The sequence below is a fragment of the Ornithodoros turicata genome, chromosome 2 (genome assembly GCF_037126465.1).
Source record: "Ornithodoros turicata isolate Travis chromosome 2, ASM3712646v1, whole genome shotgun sequence".
Taxonomy (NCBI): domain Eukaryota; kingdom Metazoa; phylum Arthropoda; class Arachnida; order Ixodida; family Argasidae; genus Ornithodoros; species Ornithodoros turicata.
Window position 1 is genome coordinate 142207445 of NC_088202.1, and position 25135 is coordinate 142232579.

General features: G+C 49.3%; 3 protein-coding genes across 3 annotated transcripts; 2 read left to right on the forward strand and 1 right to left on the reverse strand.

Moving 5' to 3' along the window:
* Positions 1–2131: 2131 nt before the first annotated feature.
* Positions 2132–10349, forward strand: LOC135386254 (uncharacterized). The gene is made up of 2 exons (XM_064616063.1): positions 2132–8114; positions 9677–10349. Exons 1-2 carry the CDS (start codon positions 2355–2357, stop codon positions 10280–10282), a joined length of 6366 nt encoding a protein of 2121 aa, XP_064472133.1. The 5' UTR covers positions 2132–2354; the 3' UTR covers positions 10283–10349.
* A 568-nt stretch (positions 10350–10917) lies between these two features.
* Positions 10918–13702, reverse strand: LOC135386261 (thyroglobulin-like). Its single transcript, XM_064616069.1, has 3 exons — positions 13350–13702; positions 12695–12783; positions 10918–11220 (listed from the first exon to the last, which is right to left on the reverse strand). The coding sequence occupies exons 1-3, from the start codon at positions 13520–13522 to the stop codon at positions 10961–10963; spliced, it is 522 nt and encodes a 173-aa protein (XP_064472139.1). The 5' UTR covers positions 13523–13702; the 3' UTR covers positions 10918–10960.
* A 2904-nt stretch (positions 13703–16606) lies between these two features.
* On the forward strand, positions 16607–24237 carry LOC135386255 (uncharacterized). The gene is made up of 2 exons (XM_064616064.1): positions 16607–22565; positions 23561–24237. Exons 1-2 carry the CDS (start codon positions 16812–16814, stop codon positions 24164–24166), a joined length of 6360 nt encoding a protein of 2119 aa, XP_064472134.1. The 5' UTR covers positions 16607–16811; the 3' UTR covers positions 24167–24237.
* Positions 24238–25135: the final 898 nt, after the last annotated feature.

Consider the following 25135-nt stretch of genomic DNA (forward strand, 5'->3'; position numbering starts at 1 on the left):
AGGTAAACGAGGTACAACAGGTAAAGTCAGTTGCAATGTAGCATATGCTGAAGGGCACTCCCTAGGGGGGCATTAGCAAACTCCCAAGGCAATGTCTTAATTAACTTTCAATAATTAACTTTTTAATTATAAAAGCTACGAAGTTGTCCCAATGAGAACATCTGGCCTCTTCGATCACCTGATACCGGAGCCGTTTTCAGAAGAAAAATCCGTTCGATAGATCGTCCGCAAAAAATTCGTAAAGGAACACAATTTTTTTTTCTTCATTGCGCATCTCTATAGAGATGCGTCTTTCCTTCACCCCCAATATGAGAGGGTGAAAGAGCATTCTATCGCCTCTTGCGTCCCGGAAACAGATTAAAGGAAAACAGAAAACGCAACCAAAGATAAGGGCAGTTCCGATAGAGTCACCAGATACCTTTGCTTTTGTTTTGTGTCTGCAAGTTAAAGCTCATCTTCGACGCATGAGGCACCACTGCGCTCCTTCATCCTCTCACATTAGGGGTGAAGGAAAGACGCATCTCTAGAGATGCGCAATGAACAAAAGAATGAAAAACAAAAGGTGTTCCTTAACAATTTTTTTTGCGGACGATCTAGCGAACGGATTTTTGTACGGAGAACGGCACCGGTATCAGGTGATCGAAGAGATCAGATGTTCTCATTGGGACAACTTCGTAGCTTTTATAATTAAAGCGTTAATTATCGAAAGTTAATCAAGACATTGCCTTGGGCGTTTGCTAATGCCCTCCCAAGGAGTGCCCTTCAGCATATGCTACTTGCAATTGATTTCATCTCGGAAAAAGTGATATGGACACCCTGTATAATCATGGCCGCATAAATGTAATGGACCATTTCTGGGTACGCGTATGCGCGTGCCCAGCCACATCTGGCGGCGGCCGCCATGTTTGTTGACATGAAAACATGCGAGTTGCGAGTGAAGCCTTTTTCTCGCAATACCTAAATGTGTCAGCTGCCGAAACATGAAAAGCTTGTAAATGTCGGTGTGTGGTTCTTCCGTTTCCCACCGTAAAAGCATCACGGAATGAAGCGGGAGCTTTGCATTCGCGCCGTTGGGCGCATGAAGAAAGATGGTTCTTCTTCTTCTTCGTCTTCCTCCGCAGTGGCGCATAGCACGGGGCACGGGGCAGATGGTTCCGTGCGGATGGCGACGAAGAACTCACGTGTCACGCTCTCCGTCCTCAACAGCTTTCTCTTTGCCTGTGTGTGCGCATGCGCTTTTAATCTCTTCGCCATGCCTGCAATGTGTTGCGTCGAACTATGGCGTAGTCGAACTGTACGAGCGTCGCCATGATAGTTGGCATGAAAACATGGCGTGTTGTGAATATGCCTTAAGTTTTCGTGTGTGTTTTTTTTTTTTTGGGTGCGTCGCACGTTGCGTGCTTCCACAGGAGTAGGTTATACAATTCAAAACAAATGTTATCCTGCTATATCCTCAAAAAATGCCGGCTACGCCCGCGTCGTGTTAAATTGTCATCATTGCTTGGTCGTCTTCTCATCATGTCGTCTCTCGCCGCCAGGAGCGACGCGTACATGGAAATGATCCATTACACCCAATCGAGATGACTAATGGCGAATTCGGGTGGTCATTTCGTAGCAACTTTTTTTTGCCAGATCTCGAGCAGTCATGTTCGCTTGAACAAAATGAAGCAATCTCGCATGTTCGCGTGGCGCTTTCCGAGCGCTCGGAATTTGCCAGCTAGCACTTTTTTTGCCCGGTCTTAAAACGTGCGAGCAGCAGATTGCTCAATTGTATCCGGTGTCGTCACATCCGCACTGCAACGGTGGCGAGTGCCCTCATTGGCCCGCATGTTGAAATCACGTGGTTTAGCAGACGACAGAACTCGAAGACGGGCGATCGCGACGCCCCTAGCGTGATCGAAGTACCTAAAACCGCTAGATTCCTAGCAATCATGTTCGGGTGGCAACGATCACGTGATCCAGCTCGGTCGCCGACCTAGCAATTTCCGAGCGCTCGGCCGTGTTGCTACGAAATGACCACCCGAATTCGCTATAATTTTCCTTAGTGTATGGCGAGTGTATGGCCCGCCATACTTAGTGGCTCACGGCCATCTTTTGAGAGGAGGACGGGGAAGAAGAAGAAGAAGAAGGTGTCTGGCGGTCCATTCTATCACGCGACCTACTGAAAGACGACGACGAAGAAGAAGAAAGATCTCGTCTTTCCCGAAGGCATTCGCTCACGTCGTATTGGACAGCGAGCAGTAAGTACCTGACGAGGAAGCATTTTGCATATGTGGATGACAGCAGTGAGGTGCCGGTACACTTGACAGCGTAGGGTACGGCGAAGTTCGAAGGCCATCCAGTCAACGAATATCATGGGGAAATCGAAAAAGAAATCGAAGAAGGACGCCTCCGCTACAGAAGGTCCCAAGGAACCAAAGAAAAAAGAAACGAAACCTAATGAAGCGCCCACCGGGACGAAGTTGCCGGAACAGCCGGAGAGCAAAAAAGAAAAAAAAGAAAAAAAATCAAAACACAAGAAAAAGAAGAAACAAAAGAAATCCGAAGTTTCGTCCCCCGCACCATCGACACTACCAAGTAGCAACGAAGACCGTGACAAGACACTCGAAGCTGGCAAAAACGACACCGTAGTCGCCGGAAAAGTCGGAGAGTCGGAAAGCCCGGGAATGACTGGGCAGGTGGCTGATCACCACGTCGAGGACACTGCGAATGAGGCGGACAAACCGCGAGTTAGTCCGCCTGAGGAACCACCGCCGGGAGCCACCACTACCGCCGCCGAGGGAACCACCGGCTTCATCAAGGAGGAACCACCGCCGGCAGCCACCACTACCGCCGCCGAGGGAACCACCGACTTCATCAAGGAGGAACCTCCCAATTCTGTGCCGCCTGAGTGTCCAGAATCGACGAAACAAAAACCTAGCACATCCGAGGCAAAGTCCACGGTTGAGGCCGATGCTTCTTCCGTCGCGGGCTGGGCAACGCTGGGCTGGGCAACCTTCCAGAAATCTGACAGCGCTTCCGGGCTCGTTGAGTCAGCGAGCAAGCTTGAAGCGGCGAGCTCCAGCAAAACAGAGTCGCAACCTAACTTGAAAGAAAAAGAAGTTGACAAACAGACCCGTCCAGTTAAGGTGACTAAGCTAGAGAGAACTTCGAAGTCAGCAACGAAGAAACAAATTGATGCAGATCATACGGAACACGACGCGCTGGAAGAAAGCCTGCTCGAAGATGAGGTCACCTCTGAACTTCAAACCCTTTCGGAGACAGATGCGGCGAATGACGAGAAAAAGGTGGTATCCACGAAGAAACCAGATAAGAGAAATATGCCTAGGTTAAAAATACTTCATATCAAAGATAGGACACTGCCTCCTAAATCTGAACAAGTTCCCCCAAAAAGTGTAGCAGCAGCTCCCCCTGACAAGAAGGCAGTTGAAATGCGTCGAAAGAAGAGAGGAGAGTCCGTAGCGTCAACAGAATCTGTGCAGTCCGCCGATGACCGTCCTAGTAGTCCAGACGACGAACGAGAGATTCTTTTGGCCATACTTGAAGTCTTACGCAGGGACCGCACACCACAAGTGGATGTGAAGACAGCGGTGCCAAAAAGTCCGACGAACATACCTTCTGCTTTGCCCTCGGAGTCTCTCGAGGCAGCTCGATTGCCTTCTTCGGTCGTACTTCATTCTCAAGGTCCTGGATATGCCGAGGCGTATGCTCGTGCATGCGCTCCATCTCAGGGGGCATTGAAGCAGCCAATATCTGCATTACCTACTGAGGCCCCCAATCAGTCAGGCGTTGAGAAGCCCCAGCAGCAATTCTCTTTTCGATCACGACCAATGCAAGCGTTTGTCGGAATTCATTCACAGGCAGGTGTTCCAAGTACTGCCTCGCGCGCAATCGAAACTCGGTTTACACCGGTATTGGCTGCAAGAATGCCTTTGGCAAGCGAACCACCGTTGGACCGCACCTTTTCAAACGTTTCTCTGGATGACGCATTCATGGCACGTTCCTTTCGAGGAATACCAGGTACTTCGAACTGGGACGGCCAAGATTATAGTTACGACTCTCTGAGACCAACAGTGTCCCACACCAGGCGGGAACCTGTCTTCAGGCCTTTTGTCGTGGACGGGAGGGCCCTGCTTACATCAGGGCAGAGGCCTTCGGTGCAGCCCCTTCGAAAAGCTACCACCGCCGATAATCTGCGAGGCGCGACACAAGTTCAGCAGGGCTTAGAATACGGTATACCAGAGGAACGAATGCGAAGAAACCGCGTAGATACACACCTCATACACCAAGATACTCAAACGAAATGGCCTTCAGATTATTCGAAGCCAGCATACCTCGGCGGAACAGGACACGGTCCCCAAGGTGTTATCGGTGGACAAAACTCCAGAACATTCTCAGCGGAATACAACGAGGGTTCCAAGACCTACTCGAGCATACTGGGGATGCCTAACCAGGAGCAGATTCATGTCTGTAATGTAATCGAACCCGATGAAACCATAATTGGCACTAGCCAAGCACCGCGACGGAAGATCCATTTCGCTTGCGGAATTGGTGAAGGCGGTACTCAATGGATGAGTACGTCCACGGTGGTGGAAGACATAGTGCCGGAAGTGACCATGCCAGAAGCGTACGAAGCCGAAATCTGCGAATCTCCGCGTGAGGCAAATGAAATCATGAAGCGCGAATCTGAAGTGAAGGACGAGATACAATGCGGATCATGCGGCAGACCTAGCCTGGGACGTCCAAGCTCGGAGCCACGTTCCGCAAGATCAGTGGGAGAACTTAACAGATGGCCATGTAACTGCGACTGTTGTAAAGCTGGATTCTGCGTAGCTTCTGAACACTTGTCGAGAGGGACATCGGCTTTTGGGTTGGGAAAGAAAACTTTAAAGAAGTGCCTGTTCATTATCTCGGACGCAGAAAAAGAAATAGAAGTGCGAATACCACAGGACGAAGATCATATCTGTCACACCCTCCCACAATTGTATACGTTTGATACCGGACGGGATTCCGTGATGAGGTCGCCTCTGCTCCGAGACCGTAGCGTTTTGACTACACCGCCTCCTCTTGCGAAACGCGTTTCTGCTGCTACGCAGGTTTATGAAGAATGTGGAGGCGTTGTTACACCATCCGTGATCAATGCTAGCATCCTATCGCCCTTTAAGAGACTCGAAGAGGGTATAGTTAGCGATGCTGCAATACAAGCGAGTAGGCCATCTGAGCTGTCACTCCCTCCTGCAGTCGAAGAGTACGGTGGCATCGCCAGAACCCCTAGTGTCGGTCATGGAATACTATCACATTTCACTAGACTACAGGAAAGTGTAGTTGGCGACGCTACGCTAAAACCAAGAAGCCCATCCGTACGAAGTCGAAGATTGTCGTGGGAAGAAAGCGTTCACGATGCCCTGCAGCAAGTAGATACGGGCGCCGAACTTCTACACCAAACGCTGGATGAGGTGCACCCAGATATAAGGAATCTGATCCAAGTCACGCGCCGTAAATCGGATCATGGCGTTGTTAGGTCGGGACAAACGAGCCCAGTGGGTTGCAAAAGCGGTACGCAGGGTGTGACTCCTGACCGGGTTGAACCAGATATCCCGCGTTCGCTAGGAAGCCCCGCTGCCCCACAGATCGGTGGTATTACACCGTCTGAAGTTGAACCTTGGATTCTCCAATCTGTACAACGTTCAGGCGGCCTCAGTTACGCGACACCTCCTCACACTGGCCCCGCTATACCTTGTTGTGTGCAAAGTTGTCCCCCTCAACCATTCTTTAATATTACGTCGTCTCCAGCTGCAGCCGGTATTCCACGTTCGGTTCAAACCACTCCTGGTATACAACTGAGCCATATGACACCAGGCCAAATAAATCCGCCCATGTCAGAGCAGGCGTGGGGTCCAGAGGTTAACGTACCCAGTTCAAAGCATCAACTTGAAGAGGACATCTTCATAGGCCAACCTCCACAGGGTCCTGGCGCTGGTCAACAATATCTCTTGGAAGCACAATATCTGCAAGCGTTACGCCCTGTTTATCCTGTTTTGACTCCTGAGTATCATTACTTGCCTTCTGCACCTGCTGTGTCACCAGCGGCAGTGCCTGTAGTAGCCGTCACAGGAACACAGGAGGCAGTAGAAACCAAGCCCAACGTGCCACGCGAACCACAACATGAAAGGTTCAACTTGGAGCGCTCAGCTTCATTGTTCCCTGAGACTGGACTAGTCCTAGTTATCGTGGCATTATCTTTGATTTGGATTGTCTATCTATTAGTTAGCAGTTCCGTAGGTCAGTCGCGGCAGGGAGCACGGAAAATGTTCTCGGACTGGATCAGCTACTTCAAAGGCGCTGTCACAGATTCGGGCAACGCTACAACCGAACATAATACATATTTCGTGGACCATCAACGGACAACGGCAACTCCAGCCAAGGAAAGCGAAGAAAAGTTGACGACAGCTGTCTTGGTGGGGACTAAGGCATCGATGTCGTCGACATTTTTGGCTTCAGTGGTTGCAACGCAGGCTTCTACTTCCGCGCCCCCTTCATCAACACTGCTGCTTAGACCATCGACTCCATTGACTATGCCTTCATCACTTTCATCAACGACATTGTTGACTTTGTTAACGACGCCGCCGACTTCAACGGTCTCATCGGTCGACGCATTTGACTCGTTCTGGACTGCATCAGTCGGCATCTTTGATTCATTGTGGGCTTCATCATCGGCAACACGTTTCTTGCCTTCATGGTGGTTTTTGTCAACCCCGTTTTCGACTGCGCCACCACACGTGCCACAGCCTGGGTTACTGCATCATCCACGTAGACCAACTTCGTCAACAACAGCGTACATCTGTGAGACCGAATTCTGCCTCCGAGAAGCATTTTTTCTAAACAGAACGTTGGGAAAAGACCCGTGCGACAACTTCTACGAATATGCGTGTAAGAACGTCATTGAGCGATGGCAACCCGGACTCGGTTCTACCATCTCGACCGACACGCTCCTTGTGGAAGACCTGGAGGACCGAGCTTTGAAGTTTTTGACAGACCCTACCAGACGGGATATGCAGCTGGTTAGAGAGATCCTTGAGGACTGCACGACATCCGAACCTTCTAAGAAGGACGCCGAAGTTATGAGCATAATCTCAGCGTACACCCCTTCTGGGACCTGGCCAATGAGGCGCGAAAAGATTGCCACGCAGGATATTTGGCTAATGGCTGGTCGTATCTTGAAGGATTTTGGGATAAACGCTTTAGTCAAAGCCACTTTTCATTCGAGACCGACAGGGAAATTGTTGGTTATTGATTCTGCAGACGTAATTTACATGGAGAAGGACAACGATCAAATACTCCACACTGTGAAACAAGCCACCGATGACTTTTTGACACGTGCGCACTCCAGTGCTGATGAGGAGTCTATCGCGCAGAACATCGTAGACGTGGCACTTGCTCTTGGAACTGCTGGGCCTCGCAGAGGAGAACTACGTCTACTAAATGCCTCTAAGGTGCATCACGGCGTGATCTTGCTCTTGAAAACAGTGTTCTACAAAGTTCCTTCGATTATTATGTTAGAATCGAGAGACGTCCTTGTCTCCGTCACAAGGACGGTCGACCGTTACTCATCCGCTGTCATCGACTATTTGGCATTTAGGATTCTCCTGTACTTCGCTCCTTTCTTGGGGATTCCCGCGTTGATCGATCTCTTTCCGCTGACACTCTCGATGACGCCGACAGATCCTGAGCGACTGTGCTCCAGGCTCTTGGAGCATGTGTTTCCGATAACGTACATGCGAGCCTTGTCTCTCGCGTTAGGGCAACTGGCTCTGATTCATACGTGGACGTCACAAGTGGAAAGCCACTTTCTCGCGTATCTGCCAACGCTTGCCTGGTTGACGGGGGTAAGAGGAGGCAAATGGGAAGCTCTCCTCGCTAAACATCGTTTACAGAAAACGCTCAAGTTGGCACATTTCTTTCCACTTCGCGCTTCAAGCGACAAGACTTGGAGAACTCACGCGAAGCGGCTGCGTACCTCGCTGTTAAAAGTGCCTAGCACACTGGACCGTGTGAGAACTGCGGCGCGAATCGTAGCCAAGGAAAGCTACATAGGATCTGCTCTTGCGGTTGAGGTGAGCATGCACCCCTTTGTGATTTCAGCGTCATGTCGCGCACATTCGGTATGTTCGTGATGAGCAGTTTTTTTTTTGTAGCTTCCAGAACCCACGCAAATATATATCAAATGTGCAGAACATCGCGCATCACTGAATGCAATTTTTTGGCGTGGTTCGGAAATAGCTACGAACAAAGTAGAATGCTGGTGAATTCCTGCACTCTAAGAAAAAAAGGAGTAAAACGGGGAGTAATTGCAGCTTCTACTCCCCTAGTCTGCAATTACTCCCCATTTTGGTCCCCTAACCCAACATTTAGTCCCGACATTTACTCCCCAGGACGGCAAATTGTCACTAAACTTTGCGAATGGTCTCCTGAATGCGACAGTCTACGTAAATATGTGGCCCTGGTCAATTTGAACGACATAAGGCTGTATAACTCAGACAACGTAGCAATTTTCCAGCCACACAGAGTAAGAAACAGTTAGCGCATCTTTCTTCGCAAATTGTGCCCTGGTATGGCGCGAGATTTTATATCACTCGATATATCATGGTTGACGGTTTGCTTCAAAGTATTTTCATGCATGCGCACCAATTATGTACCTGGGACTCTTACAACAGCGCGTGAAATGCAGTCTCCACTCTGTGACATTCATTTACTCCCTTGCATTTACTCCCGAAAGGGACTATTTTTTGTGGCAATGCAATTACTCCCCAAAAGGAGTAAAAGTACTCATTTTTTTTCTTAGAGTGTGTAGTACGGTGTTAAGGATATAATTTCGCCCAGTTTGAGGATACGGTGCAAGGACGACGACACGGACTAGTTGACAGGACGGGACTCGTTAAGCAGCACCGACAGGTTTATTTTTATTTTTTAATTTTTATTTTTTGACAATGGGGTGAATATGAATCGGAAGGAGGTCGTCACAGAGTAGGGAATACAATTTGCTAAGTCCAGGGTCTGCACTGTTGTAGATCTGAACCCCTTTTCTTGAAGCCTCATTTGGTGAACCCGTATAAGAGCCCTGATCCCAGATATCGGCCAACGGTCAGCTGCTTTGTCACATCTCTGTCATCTTTCTTGCACAGCTATCCCACACTATAAGGAAAAAAGGGTGTGGAAAGGTGGTAACTTCTATAGTTACCACTTACGTCAACATAGCGTCTGACAAAGGGCGTAAAAGGGTGGTAAAAACAATTATCATATATCCAAATTGCTACAAAAAAGCGTACGCCCCCCTCGCTCGTCGAATCAGAAGCGGTAACGCTATCATTCGTAAGTAGCAGGTATAACTTTACAACCTTTTAGGCACAACATATGCGACAACTATTACCGTCTAAAAGGTGTATCTGCTCCACCCTTTTTTCTGCGAGTGCATCCCTGTTGTGAAAGTATTCGCTTGCAAGTGCAGTTATAGGAGTTTCGTCCCGTCGACTGGTGTCTATACTACACTGTGTAACCGTCTTTACACGACCTCCAACGCAGGGAAAAGTTACTCGCAACAGGGACATATCTGTCCGTGTTCCATTTGTCTTCATGATTCCCGCAAGTGATTCGAAATTTCACGCCCACATTTTTCTAGGTCGAGTACTTCGCCAGGCGCAGGTTTATGCATGTCCCCGTTGGAATTTGGAACATGAGTGTACCTCCCAACAGCACACACTCTGCCTTCCACATGGCGCGCTATGCCGTCCGCATCTACAGAAGCCTTCTACGCGTACTGCGACCGAACGGCAACTTCGATGACACTCCACTCTATAGCCATGCTTCGAACCAAAGGTTGCGCTTTCTTTACCGATGCCTAGAAGACGATATTCGAGCGATGCCGCAGCAGTTGAGAAGTGGCCTCGATCTCCGCATACAGGGCAACGTCCTTCTGGAACAAGCCGTCGCGGTGATACTGGCTCACCGAGCTTTCCAACACCTGCTCACTACGAAGAGGATATGGGGAATAGACTTCCGTCTTAAGGGCCTGGAACATCTCTCGTCCGACCAGCTCTTCTTCGTGTATTTCGCGTTGGACAATTGTGAGCGCACCGACGAAACATCGTGGAGAAGATCAGCGCTGCCTCCAGCGCAAGTGCGCGTGAATGCGGCCTTGAGGCAGAACAAGCTGTTCGCGCGTGCGTTCGGATGTAAGTTTGGGAGTGCCATGAAGGCCCACCGTCACTGCCCTCTCGTATCATAACCGGGACATCCGCGGCGCTTTATACCTTTTTGATAGTACAGTTCATACAGTATATGATATAAATTGATGTAACGGTATGTACTGTCTTACTTGATAAGTTTTACCATGCGGTTTTAGGGAGAAGGCTACAGGTCAGGCACTTCGATGGGGGTTTCAACAACCGGATCAAGCTTCGTTTGTCCAGCTTGAAGCGACGTACGAGATAATTAATTTTCGTTGAAAATATTTCAAGGGACATAGGAGGAATCCGATAAACATACAGTGCAACATGCGGATGCAAAAAGGAAAAGTGCTAGGTAACTAAACGGTACCAACTAAACTAAAGCAAAAGGTACAGGTGGAACCGTGGGGTCTGCCTGGCTGCAGATGCGCCGTTCGGGCTTGTGTCGGGAATATGTTTTCCCCGGTTGGAAATCTGTTGGGGGCGTGGATTACGACGTAAGGCGTTACATGCAGTAGAACGAGTTCGGCTTGTGTGCACCCCACAGGAAGAATTTGAGAAGCAGGGCGGATACGACGGGCAGGCCTGTCGCTGTGGTATATTTGGCACAGCGGGCTCTAAGGCTGTTATGTGGCGAAGCACAACTCTCGGGTGTAGACGGGCATGCCGCGGAAGTACACCCGATAATTCTGTCTACACTTTGATAGACCTTTATTAATCGACAACGTGAAACACCATCACTCGAATTCTTCGATTTCCTCGCGAAAGTACCGGTCGTACTCTCTCTTGTAGCAGGGCAAACTGTGTCGCTCGGATACCATGACGTCCGGAGAGTTTTGGAAGCCGTCCTTGTCGACGCATCGACAAGACGAGAACGTGGTGCATTGAAGTGGAAGGTAGTTCCCGTTGCGAGCGCATCGATGTCGCAGGAACGTCCTTATCAGCATGGTCATCGGAACTTCCGCGCTGCTCAACAACTCCTTTTCACGCAAGCAATCTGGAAACATGGAAGTCAAAAGTAGGTATAGATTGTCGCGTGTACCTATAGGCTCCAACACCTATAGGCAACGTGACGTGTGAATGAAGGGTGTGAAGGGAAGTGACGTGTGAATGAAGGGATCATGTAACGTAGTAGCCGGGGGCCAATGAAATACAGAAGGACGGACGCACTGCTTCTGCCTCGCAATACGCAGTTGCATATTTCAATTAAAGGCAATCCGTCTGCTGGTAGCCTTCTTGAGTGAGACTGGTCTCACTACCGTATTGTGAAGACTAAGTGCGAACTCCATTTTAGTGTGAACTGCTGACACCGTATTTTGTAGATCTGAAGTGTGCGATATTGTTTTCCCGTTCTATTGATTGTCTGCCTGTGAGTATGTGAGGGATCCCGCTGTGATTTGTTTTGATTGCTGTATACAGCTCTTGCAATGGAGCCGGTAGCACCCATGGTGGGTTGCTGAAAGCTCCAGGGTTTACTTTATTCTACTAATTTACTAACTAAGTAACTGAAGAAGCAATGAGGTGACACTTAACATGGCCAGCTGGACAAATGTGAGAGGGTTCGGACCCTCTCACATTTGTCCAGCTGTCCATCGGGAGCCACCATGCAAAATAATTTCGGTCAGCGGTGTAAAAAAAGAGTAAAGAACGGTCGGAGAAAGCAGCTGCGGACGGCCGACACGACTCCCGCGTGACGTACAGAAATCCTCGTGCGTTTTTTATTCGTTTCCTTCTTTTCAGCACGCGCGTCACTGTGTGCGGCTCTACGTCACGAGTCACGTGCCCGGGGACCACGTTACGTCACGACGTTCCGTTGTTCTCCGACGCGCTCTTTTCAAGAGTGGATGAAGTTTTAAAGGTGTGCAGAACAGATCGCCTAGCACGCCCTCCGTAGGTCACATGCACTCGTCACTCTTTCGCAGGAGCTAACTTTATTCGTTAGAGAATACGCCACAGCGAAAAAAATAGATGAAAAAGGGACACCTCTGTGCTCTTTTAAATAGCACCAACAGCAGTTGGTGATCCCACTGCTTGTGCTTTTTTATCTATCAGCTACGCCATTCTTCATCGAAGATGAGCATGACTTGGACCTTCGTTCTGGAACGCCTGGATGGTAGCTTTCTACTGGGTTCAACAGTCGGGAATATACAGTGAACCCTTGTTATTATGACCACGGTTGTTCCCGAAAAGTTTGGTCATAATGCGAAATTGTCATATTAACGGGAGGGATTTGCAGAGGTCTCACTGCATTGTTCCCCAAGAGTATGGTCGTAAAGCGCGTATGTCAGATTATCGGGGGTCATATTAACGAGGGTTCACTGTAATGCAATGCGCATAGTTCTGTTGTTTTGGGTTCTTTTACGCTGCTTTTGTTTTCGGCCTGTGTTGTCTTTTATAATGGCAGCGATATGATAGTGTTTGCAGAGTCGACGTGTCAGCGGTTATGGACACTCTGTGCCGACAGTACTTACTGCAAGTCATCTCTTGCTCTTCCACTGAATACCGGGGAACGGTGTCTTGATTGTCGTAGGGTCTCCCATCCGGTCGAACGCAGTAACACCTAAGAGAAGAGTAATCGGGGGTGCAGTCAACGGTTCCGGTTTCGTTCCACTTCATTCATTTTCAACTTAGTGTGGTCTGTGTAGTTTGAGATCTGGCATTCCTCCGATCCCTTTATCCGGATGGGAAGCACTACTTCAAGGTACGATGGAGCACTGGGCTCGCGAAAATAGTTATGCCACTATCAGACTTTACTGAACTTTCAGGATTTTTGTTGTGTATTTTAACTTTACCGTCACAAAGCCTTGTGATGAGGAGACAAACAAAGTGGCGTTTATGAGCGTTTATAGATAGTTTCTGCTAGACACGTACGATGATCGATTGTGGTGCGCACACAGCGTAAGAATGATTCCGGAAACGCAATAGTAAAACATAAAACATAGTAATAATATAAAAATAACAGTAAAAATATAAATAAGATAGTAAATAACATTATATAATACTAAAACATTAATAGTAATAGAATAGTATATAATATAATAAATGATTACTCGACTGTGATTTGGTATCTTTGTTGTCACGTAACAGCGTTGAGGTTCACAGTTTCTATCAAGTGCTGTTGCATACCTGTCATCCTTGCACTGTTTCGGAGCATAACTTCCGTCTGGATCGCAATACGGCGTATCCATACCAACAAGAGTAGTGTCATTGTCGCTTCGCATCTCTTTTTCCATCGCTGTCAAGTTCAAGAAGCCCACTATGCAGCGCGGCATCATGTCGTCGTATCGTTGATCCTTCATGACTGCAGTAGTGAAATCGAGACCATTGTTGAGACGAGAGTGACTAGAGATGATGCCGTTCCTTGAGGTTAAGGGAAGACAACGACGAACAAGAAGCAATAGGAAAAAAAGAACGCCGTGTATAAGCTTCACCTTAAAATATCGTCACGGTTGAACGCACGCGCACACTGGGCAACACAGTGCACGGAAACGTTAACGTGGGCACCCGCCCAAGGGAGAGGGAATTTAAATAAAGTAGGGAATGGTGACATCAGAACGGCCGTTGGAGAAGACATGAGCGGTATCTGATCATTCTGCTGTTCCTGACACCTATGTCCATTGCTGCCTTCGAACTCGTCCTTGTCGTCAAATCTCCATCCCTGGCACGAGGTACAACGACGTCACGAATCGTCTACTACGTCAGACAATTCACGTACCTACTGGAGTTTAGAGGCCGTGCGGTCTTCTTTCCTGGCAGAGGGATCAGATCTCGCTCCTTGTCCCCCCGTCTCTCCTACTGGTCATCCATGCCTTCGGCTGCTGTCACTTGAACGCAGCCTTCACTTTGTTGGCTGAGATGGTTTTGCCGATGGGCGACGTCGTTGGTAGTGAAATGTCATGTCTGCTGGACTCACGCTCGGCTTCCCTTTTCGCAAGTTTCCCTCCACAACAAGTCAATGCCACAACAGTACTTTATGACCGTGATATGTGCGATTTTCGTTTTCTCCTGGATTGACTCCAGTCCAGGACTTGCAAGTAAGAACCGAATGGGGCCCGCCTTGTTGCAAAAGGGATTAGACAGGCACAGTTTGGTGCCCTGGTTGTCAGATGGCTCCACCAATAGTATTTGCGGGCACCCAGTAACGTACCGAAAGGCATATTTACTACTGCGAAAGGAAAACATGTTTCTTGGCAGAGAATGCCTTACGTTCTAGCGATGCAGTTGGCGAAACAGTGAGCAGACGACAGCATCCAGTTGCAAGAAGAGGACGACGACGATGATTCACGAGAGCAGACGACCTGTAGATTCGTAGCGGAAGAGCACTTTGATTGGTTCATTTGCAGTTGACGCTTCCGGAATCGCGGACGCTGGGCGAAATAGTTCAATAGTTTATTGAAAACATCAAAAACGTACATATAAGCAAATAAAGGACCGAGAGGACAGGCCCTGTAAATCGGTCCTTATAAATAATCAGTGATGCATAAAATGAACGTGTGGGGAAACATTATTACACGTAAAAATTACATTCATCGTTACATAAGACAGCACTACATGCTACAACATATTATTATTCATATTACAATGCCGCTATAAGAAGAAAAAAGGAAATAAAATAGAAAAAAGAAAACATATGTCAGTGTCAGCTAAGGATTAACACAAGGAAATGTGAACAGTAGACCGGACTAGTCTCGTTGTCAGGACCCGTGACGGATGTGCTATGTGTCGCGAAAATACATTTTACAATGGCGTTTAAATAATTGGAAGCTACCTAACGAGCGTATGGAAATCGGAAGACTGTTCCAAAGGCGAGCACCGAAAGATGAAAGAGAAAAAAACCCGTAGTTAGTACGATATGTTGGACATTGAAGTGATAAGAGCTGATTTCTGAGAGGGTAAGGCGTGGCGAGATGCCGGAGCTGCATCTGATATCTAACAGAAGATCCGTAGAATGCGGCATGCATCAGTTGAGAGAAAATATCTGGCATGGGCAGATCGGCGGGAAACAATCGCATTTTTGACGCCTCGCGCAGGGCGTCCGACGCTGAGCGAAGTTCGCAGGTTTTTCGCTGTACATTCGCTCCATGGGGGTTGCCCTTAAATGTAATGGACCATTTCTGGGTACGCGCATGCGCGTGCCCAGCCACATCTGGCGGCGGCCGCCATGTTTGTTGACATGAAAACATGCCAGTTGCGAGTGAAGCCTTTTTCTCGCAATACCTAAATGTGTCAGCTGCCGAAACATGAAAGGCTTGTAAATGTCGGTGTGTGGTTCTTCCGTTTCCCACCGTAAAAGCATCACGGAATGAAGCGGGAGCTTTGCATTCGCGCCGTTGGGCGCATGAAGAAAGATGGTCCTTCTTCTTCTTCTTCTTCTTCTTCTTTGTCTTCCTCCGCAGTGGCGCATAGCACGGGGCACGGGGCAGATGGTTCCGTGCGGATGGCGACGAAGAACTCACGTGTCACGCTCTCCGTCCTCAACAGCCTTCTCTTTGCCGGTGTGTGCGCATGCGCTTTTAATCTTATCGCCATGCCTGCAATGTGTTGCGTCGAACTGTACGAGCGTCGCCATGATAGTTGGCATGAAAAAATGGCGTGTTATGAATATGCCTTAACAAGTTTTCGTGTTTTTTTTTGGGGGGTGCGTCGCGCGTTGTGTGCTTCCACAGGAGCAGGTTATACAATTCAAAACAAATGTTATCCTGCTATATCCTCAAAAAATGCCGGCTACGCCCACGTCGTGTTAATTTGTCATCATTGCTTGGTCGTCTTCTCATCATGTCGTCTCTCGCCGCCAGGAGCGACGCGTACATGGAAATGATCCATTACACCCAATCGACTTGTCTATAATGGCGAATTCGGGTGGTCATTTCGTAGCAACGTTGTTTGCCAGATCTCGAGCAGTCATGTTCGCTTGATCAAAATGAAGCAATCTCGCATGTTCGCGTGGCGCTTTCCGAGCGCTCGGAATTTGCCAGCTAGCACTTTTTTTGCCCGGTCTCAAAACGATCGAGCAGCAGATTGCTCAACTGTATCCGGTGTCGTCCCATCCGCACTGCAACGGTGGCGAGTGCCCTCATTGGCCCGCATGTTGAAATCACGTGGTTTAGCAGACGACAGAACTCGAAGACGGGCGACCGCGACGCCCCTAGCGTGATCCAAGTACCTAAAACCGCTAGATTCCTAGCAATCATGTTCGGGTGGCAACGATCACGTGACCCAGCTCGGTCGCCGACCTAGCAATTTCCGAGCGCTGGGCCGTGTAGCTACGAAATGACCACCCGAATTCGCTATAATTTTCCTTAGTGTATGGCGGGTGTATGGCCCGTCATACTTAGTGGCTCACGGCCATCTTTTGAGAGGAGGGCGGGGAAGAAGAAGAAGAAGGTGTCTGGCGGTCCATTCTATCGCGCGACCTACTGCTAAGATCTCGTCTTTCTTGAAGGCATTCGCTCACGTCGTATTGGACAGCGAGCAGTAAGTACCTGACGAGGAAGCATTTTGCATATGTGGATGACAGCAGTGAGGTGCCGGTACACTTGACAGCGTAGGGTACGGCGAAGTTCGAAGGCCATCCAGTCAACGAATATCATGGGGAAATCGAAAAAGAAATCGAAGAAGGACGCCTCCGCTACAGAAGGTCCCAAGGAACCAAAGAAAAAAGAAACGACACCTAATGAAGTGCCCACCGGGACGAAGTTGCCGGAACAGCCGGAGAACAAAAAAGAAAAAAAAGAAAAAAAATCAAAACACAAGAAAAAGAAGAAACAAAAGAAATCCGAAGTTTCGTCCCCCGCACCATCGACACCACCAAGTAGCAAGGAAGACCGTGACAAGACACTCGAAGCTGGCAAAAAGGATACCGTAGTCGCCGGAAAAGTCGGAGAGTCAGAAAGCCCGGGAATGACTGGGCAGGTGGCTGATCACCTCGTTGAGGACACTGCGAATGAGGCGGACAAACCGCGAGTTAGTCCGCCTGAGGAACCACCGCCGGGAGCCACCACTACCGCCGCCGAGGGAACCACCGGCTTCATCAAGGAGGAACCGCCGCCGGCAGCCACCACTACCGCCGCCGAGGGAACCACCGGCTTCATCAAGGAGGAACCTCCCAATTCTGTGCCGCCTGAGTGTCCAGAATCGACGAAACAAAAACCTAGCACATCCGAAGAAAAGTCCACGGTTGAGGCCGATGCTTCTTCCGTCGCGGGCTGGGCAACGCTGGGCTGGGCAACCTTCCAGAAATCTGACAGCACTTCCGGGCTCGTTGAGTCAACGAGCAAGCTTGAAGCGGCGGGCTCCAGCAAAACAGAGTTGCAACCTAACTTGAAAGAAAAAGAAGCTGACAAACAGACCCGTCCAGTTAAGGTGACTAAGCTAGAGAGAACTTCGAAGTCAGCAACGAAGAAACAAATTGATGCAGATCATACGGAACATGACGCGCTGGAAGAAAGCCTACTCGAAGATGAGGTCACCTCTGAACTTCAAACCCTTTCGGAGACAGATGCAGCGAATGACGAGAAAAAGGTGGTATCCACGAAGAAACCAGATAAGAGAAATATGGCTAGGTTAAAAATACTTCATATCAAAGATAGGACACTGCCTCCTAAATCTGAACAAGTTCCCCCAAAAAGTGTAGCAGCAGCTCCCCCTGACAAGAAGGCAGTTGAAATGCGTCGAAAGAAGAGAGGAGAGTCCGTAGCGTCAACAGAATCTGTGCAGTCCGCCGATGACCGTCCTAGTAGTCCAGACGACGAACGAGAGATTCTTTTGGCCATACTTGAAGTCTTACGCAGGGACCGCACACCAGAAGTGGATGTGAAGACAGCGGTGCCAAAAAGTCCGACGAACATACCTTCTGCTTTGCCCTCGGAGTCCCTCGAGGCAACTCGACTGCCTTCTTCGGTCGTACTTCATTCTCAAGGTCCTGGATATGCCGAGGCGTACGCTCGTGCATGCGCTCCATCTCAGGGGGCATTGAAGCAGCCAATATCTGCATTACCTACTGAGGCCCCCAATCAGTCAGGCGTTGAGAAGCCCCAGCAGCAATTCTCTTTTCGATCACGACCAATGCAAGCGTTTGTCGGAATTCATTCTCAGGCAGGTGTTCCAAGTACTGCCTCGCGCGCAATCGAAACTCGGTTTACACCGGTATTGGCTGCAAGAATGCCTTTGGCTAGCGAACCACCGTTGGACCGCACCTTTTCAAGCGTTTCTCTGGATGACGCATTCATGGCACGTTCCTTTCGAGGAATACCAGGTACTTCGAACTGGGAGGGCTATAGTTACGACTCTCTGAGACCAACAGTGTCCCACACCAGGCGGGAACCTGTCTTCAGGCCTTTTGTCGTGGACGGGAGGACCCTGCTTACATCAGGGCAGAGGCCTTCGGTGCAGCCCCTTCGAAAAGCTACCACCGCGGATAATCTGCGAGGCGCGACACAAGTTCAGCAGGGCTTCCAATACGGTATACCAGAGGAACGAACGCGAAGAGACCGCGTAGATACACACCTCATACGCCAAGATACTCAAACGAAATGGCCTTCAGATTATTCGAAGCCAGTATACCTCGTCGGAACAGGACACAGTTCCCATGGTGTTATCGGTGGACAAAATTCCAGAACATTCTCAGCGGAATACAATGAGGGTTCCAAGACCTACTCGAGCATACTGGGGATGCCTAAGCAGGAGCAGATTCATGTCTGTAATGTAATCGAACCCGATGAAACCATAATTGGCACTAGCCAAGCACCGCGACGGAAGATCCATTTCGCTTGCGGCATTGGTGAAGGCGGTACTCAGTGGATGAGTACGTCCACGGTGGTGGAAGACATAGTGCCGGAAGTGACCATGCCAGAAGCGTACGAAGCCGAAATCTGCGAATCTCCGCGTGAGGCAAATGAAATCGTGAAGCGCGAACCTGAAGTGGAGGACGAGATACAATGCGGATCATGCGGCAGACCTAGCCTGGGACGTCCAAGCTCGGAGCCACGTTCCGCAAGATCAGTGGGAGAACTTAACAGATGGCCATGTAACTGCGACTGTTGTAAAGCTGGATTCTGCGTAGCTTCTGAACAGTTGTCGAGAGGGACATCGGCTTTTGGGTTGGGAAAGAAAACTTTGAAGAAGTGCTTGTTCATTATCTCGGACGCAGAAAAAGAAATAGAAGTGCGAATACCACAGGACGAAGATCATATCTGTCACACCCTCCCACAATTGTATACGTTTGATACCGGACGGGATTCTGTGATGAGGTCGCCTCTGCTCCGAGACCGTAGCGTTTTGACTACACCGCCTCCTCTTGCGAAACGCGTTTCTGCTGCTACGCAGGTTTATGAAGAATGTGGAGGCGTTGTTACACCATCCGTGATCAATGCTGGCATCCTATCGCCCTTTAAGAGACTCGAAGAGGGTATAGTTAGCGATGCTGCAATACAAGCGAGTAGGCCATCTGAGCTGTCACTCCCTCCTGCAGTCGAAGAGTACGGTGGTATCGTCGGAACCCCTAGTGTCGGTCATGGAATACTGTCACATTTCACTAGACTACAGGAAAGTGTAGTTGGCGACGCTACGCTAAAACCAAGAAGCCCATCCGTACGAAGTCGAAGACTGTCGTGGGAAGAAAGCGTTCACGATGCCCTGCAGCAAGTAGATACGGGCGCCGAACTTCTACACCAAACGCTGGATGAGGTGCACCCTGATATAAGGAATCTGATCCAAGTCACGCGCCGTAAATCGGATCATGGCGTTGTTAGGTCGGGACAAACTAGCCCAGTGGGTTGCAAAAGCGGTACGCAGGGTGTGACTCCTGACCGGGTTGAACCAGATATCCAGCGTTCGCTAGGAAGCTCCGTTGCCCCACAGAGCGGTGGTATTACACCGTCTGAAGTTGAACCTTGGATTCTCCAATCTGTACAACGTTCAGGCGGCGTCAGTTATGCGACACCTCCTCACACTGGCCCCGCTATAACACCTTGTTCTGTGCAAAGTTATCCCCCTCAACCATTCTTTAATATTACGTCGTCTCCAGCTGCGACCGGTATTCCACGTTCGGTTCAAACCACTCCTGGTCTGCATCTGAGCCATATGACACCAGGCCAAATAACTCCGCCCATGTCAGAGCAGGCGTGGGGTCCAGAGGTTAACGTACCCAGTTCAAAGCACCAACTTGAGCAGGACATCTCCATTGGCCAACCTCCACAAGGTCCTGGCGCTGGTCAACAATATCTCTTGGAAGCACAATATCTGCAAGCGTTACGCCCTGTTTATCCTGTTTTGACTCCTGAGTATCATTACTTACCTTCTGCACCTGCTGTGTCACCAGCGGCAGTGCCTGTAGTAGCCGTCACAGGAACACAGAAGGCAGTAGAAACCAAGCCCAACGTGCCACGCGAACCACAACATGAAAGGTTCAACTTGGAGCGCTCAGCTTCATTGTTCCCTGAGACTGGACTAGTCCTAGTTATCGTGGCATTATCTTTGATTTGGATTGTCTATCTATTAGTTAGCAGTTCCGTAGGTCAGTCGCGGCAGGGAGCACGGAAAATGTTCTCGGACTGGATCAGCTACTTCAAAGGCGCTGTCACAGATTCGGGCAACGCTACAACCGAACATAATACATATTTCGTGGACCATCAACGGACAACGGCAACTCCAGCCAAGGAAAGCGAAGGAAAGTTGACGACAGCTGTCTTGGTGGGGACTAAGGCATCGATGTCGTCGACATTTTTGGCTTCAGTGGTTGCAACGCAGGCTTCTACTTCCGCGCCTCCTTCATCAACACTGCTGGTTAGACCATCGACTCCATTGACTATGCCTTCATCACTTTCGTCAACAACATTGTTGACTTTGTTAACGACGCCGCCGACTTCAACGGTCTCATCGGTCGACGCGTTTGACTCGTTCTGGACTGCATCAGTCGGCATCTTTGATTCATTGTGGGCTTCATCATCGGCAACACGTTTCTTGCCTTCGTGGTGGTTTGCGTCAACCCCGCTTTCGACTTCGCCATCACACGTGCCACAGCCTGGGTTACTGTTTCATCCACGTAGACCAACTTCGTCAACAACAGCGTACATCTGTGAGACAGAATTCTGCCTCCGAGAGACATTTTTTCTGAACAGAACGTTGGGAAAAGACCCGTGCGACAACTTCTACGAATATGCGTGTAAGAACGTCATTGAGCGATGGCAACCCGGACTCGGTTCTACCATCTCGACCGACACGCTCCTTGTGGAAGACCTTGAGGACCGAGCTTTGAAGTTTTTGACAGACCCTACCAGACGGGATATGCAGCTGGTTAGAGAGATCCTCGAGGACTGCACGACATCGGAACCTTCTAAGAAGGACGCCGAAGTTATGAGCATCATCTCAGCGTACACCCCTTCTGGGACCTGGCCAATGAGGCGCGAAAAGATTGCCACGCAAGATATTTGGCTGATGGCTGGTCGTATCTTGAAGGATTTTGGGATAAATGCTTTAGTCAAAGCCACTTTTCATTCGAGACCGACAGGGAAATTGTTGGTTATTGATTCTGCAGACGTAATTTATATGGAGAAGGACAACGATCAAATACTCCACACTGTGAAACAAGCCACCGATGACTTTTTGACACGTGCGCACTCCAGTGCTGATGAGGAGTCTATCGCGCAGAACATCGTAGACGTGGCACTTGCTCTTGGAACTGCGGGGCCTCGCAAACGAGAACCACGTCTACTAAATGCCTCTAAGGTGCATCATGGCGTGATCTTGCTCTTGAAAACAGTCTGCAAAGTTCCTTCGATTATTATGTTAGAATCGAGAGACGTCCTTGTCTCCGTCACAAGGACGGTCGACCGTTACTCATCCGCTGTCATCGACTATTTGGCATTTAGGATTCTCCTGTACTTCGCTCCTTTCTTGGGGATTCCCGCGTTGATCGATCTCTTTCCGCTGACTCTCTCGACGACGCCGACAGATCCTGAGCGACTGTGCTCCAGACTCTTGGAGCATGTGTTTCCGATAACGTACATGCGAGCCTTGTCTCTCGCGTTAGGGCAACTGGCTCTGATTCATACGTGGACGTCACAAGTGGAAAGCCACTTTCTCGCGTATCTGCCAACGCTTGCCTGGTTGACGGGGGTAAGAGGAGGCAAATGGGAAGCTCTCCTCGCTAAACATCGTTTACAGAAAACGCTGAAGTTGGCACATTTCTTTCCACTTCGCGCTTCAAGCGACAAGACTTGGAGAGCCCACGCCAAGCGGCTTCGTACTTCGCTGTTGAAAGTGCCTAGCACACTGGACCGTGTGAGAACTGCGGCGCGAATCGTAGCCAAGGAAAGCTACATAGGATCTGCTCTTGCGGTTGAGGTGAGCATGCACCCTTTTGTGATTCAGCGTCACGTCGCGCACAATCGGAATGTTCGTGATGAGCAGTTTTTTTTGTAGCTTCCAGAAGCCAGGCAAATATATGTCAAATGCAGAACATTGCGCATCACTGAATACAATGTTCAGGCGTGGTTCGGAAATAGCTACGAACATAGTAGGATGCTGGCGAATTCCTGTAGTACGGTGTTAAGGATATAATTTCGCCAAGTTGGAGGAGGTGGTGCAAAGACGACGACAGGGACTAGTTGACAGGACGGGACTACTTAAGCAGCACCGACAGGTGTTTCATTTTTTATTTTTATTTTTTGACAACGGGGTGAATATGAATCGGAAGGAGGTCGTCACAGAGTAGGGAATAAAATTTGCAAAGTCCAGGGTCCGCACTATTGTAGACCTGAACCTCTTTTCTCGAAGCCTCATTTGGTGAACCCGTCTAAGAGCCCTGATCCCAGATATCAGCCAACGTTCTGCTGCTTTGTCACATCTTATCTTTCTTGCGCACGCTATCGCACACCATAAGAAAAAGGTGTGGAAAGGTGTTATAGTTACCACATATCGTCTGACAAAGGGCGTAAAAGCGTGGTAACAACAATTATCATATATCCAAATTGCCACAAAAAAGCGTACGCCCCCCACGCTCGTCGAATCAGAAGCGGTAACACTATCATTCGTAAGTAGCAGGTATAACTTTACAACCTTTTAGGCACAGCATATGCGACAACTATTACCTCCTAAAAGGTGTAACTGCTCCATCCTTTTTTTCTGCGAGTGCATCCCTGTTGTGAAAGCATACGCTTGCAAGTGCAGTTATAGGAGTTTCATCCCGTCGACTATGTCTATACTACGCTGTCTAACCGTCTTTACACGACCTCCAACGCAGGGAAGCGTTACTCGCAACAGGGAATTATCTGTCCGTGTTCCATTTGTCTTCATAGTCACCGCAAGTGATTCGAAATTTCATGCCCGCATTTTCCTAGGTCGAGTACTTCGCCAGGCGCAGGTTTATGCACGTCCCCGTTGGAATTTGGAACATGAGTGTACCTCCCAACAGCACACACTCTGCCTTCCACATGGCACGCTATGCCGTCCGCATCTACAGAAGCCTTCTACGCGTACTGCGACCGAACGGCAACTTCGATGACACTCCGCTCTATAGCCATGCTTCGAACCAAAGGCTGCGCTTTCTTTACCGATGCCTAGAAGACGATATTCGAGCGATGCCGCAGCAGTTGAGAAGTGGCCTCGATCTCCGCATACAGGGCAACGTCCTTCTGGAACAAGCCGTCGCGGTGATACTGGCTCACCGAGCTTTCCAGCACCTGCTCACTACGAAGAGGATATGGGGAATAGACTTCCGTCTTAAGGGCCTGGAGCGTCTCTCGTCCGACCAGCTCTTCTTCGTGTATTTCGCGTTGGACAATTGTGAGCGCACCGACGAAACATCGTGGAGAAGATCAGCGCTGCCTCCAGCGCAACTGCGCGTAAATGCAGCCTTGAGGCAGAACAAGCTGTTCGCGCGTGCGTTCGGATGTAAGTTTGGGAAAGCTATGAAGGCCCACCGTCACTGCCCTCTCGTATCATAACCGGGACGTCCACGGCGCTTTATACCTTTTTGATAGTACGGTTCATACAGTATATAATATAAATTTATGTAACGATATGTACTGTCTTACTTGATAGTTTTACCATGCGGGTTTAGCCGGTTACAACCGGATCAAGCTTCGTTTGTCCAGCTTGAAGCGACGTATGAGATAATTAATTTTCGTTGAAAATATTGGAAGGGACATAGGAGGAATCCGATAAACATACAGTTCTAGGTAACTAAACGGTACCAACTAAACTAAAGCAAAAGCTACAGGCAGAACCCGTGGGGTCTGCCTGGCTGCAGATGCGCCGTTCGGGCTTGTGTCGGAATATGTTGGCCCCGCTTGCAAATGTGGTGCGGGCGTGGATTACGACGTAAGGCGTTACATGCAGTAGAATGAGGTCGGCTTGTGTGCACCCAACAGGAAGAATGAGAAGCAGGGCGGATACGACGGACAGGCGTGTCGCTGTCGTATATTTTGGCACAGCGGGCTCTAAGCCTGTTATGTGGCGAAGCACAACTCTAGGGTGTAGATGGGCATGCCGCGGAAGTACACCCGATAATTCTGTCTACACTTTGGTAGACCTTTATTAATCGACAGAGAATCGACAACGTGAAACACCATCACTCGAATTCTTCGATTTCCTGGCGAAAGTACCGGTCGTACTCTCTCTTGTAGCAGGGCAAACTGTGTCGCTCAGACACCATGACGTCCGGAGAGTTTTGGAAGCCGTCCTTGTCGACGCATCGACAAGACGAGAACGTGGTGCATTGGAGTGGGAGGTAGTTCCCGTTGCGGGCGCATCGATGTCGCAGGAACGTCCTTATCAGCATGGTCATCGGAACTTCTTTTTGCGGCACCACTTTTTGCGAATTTTCCGCTCATCGTAGCTGCAGTCCCTGTGAAATTTTTTTCACAATTTCACCACAATGACTTTGGCACCAGCGATACAAGATCATTGGCCCA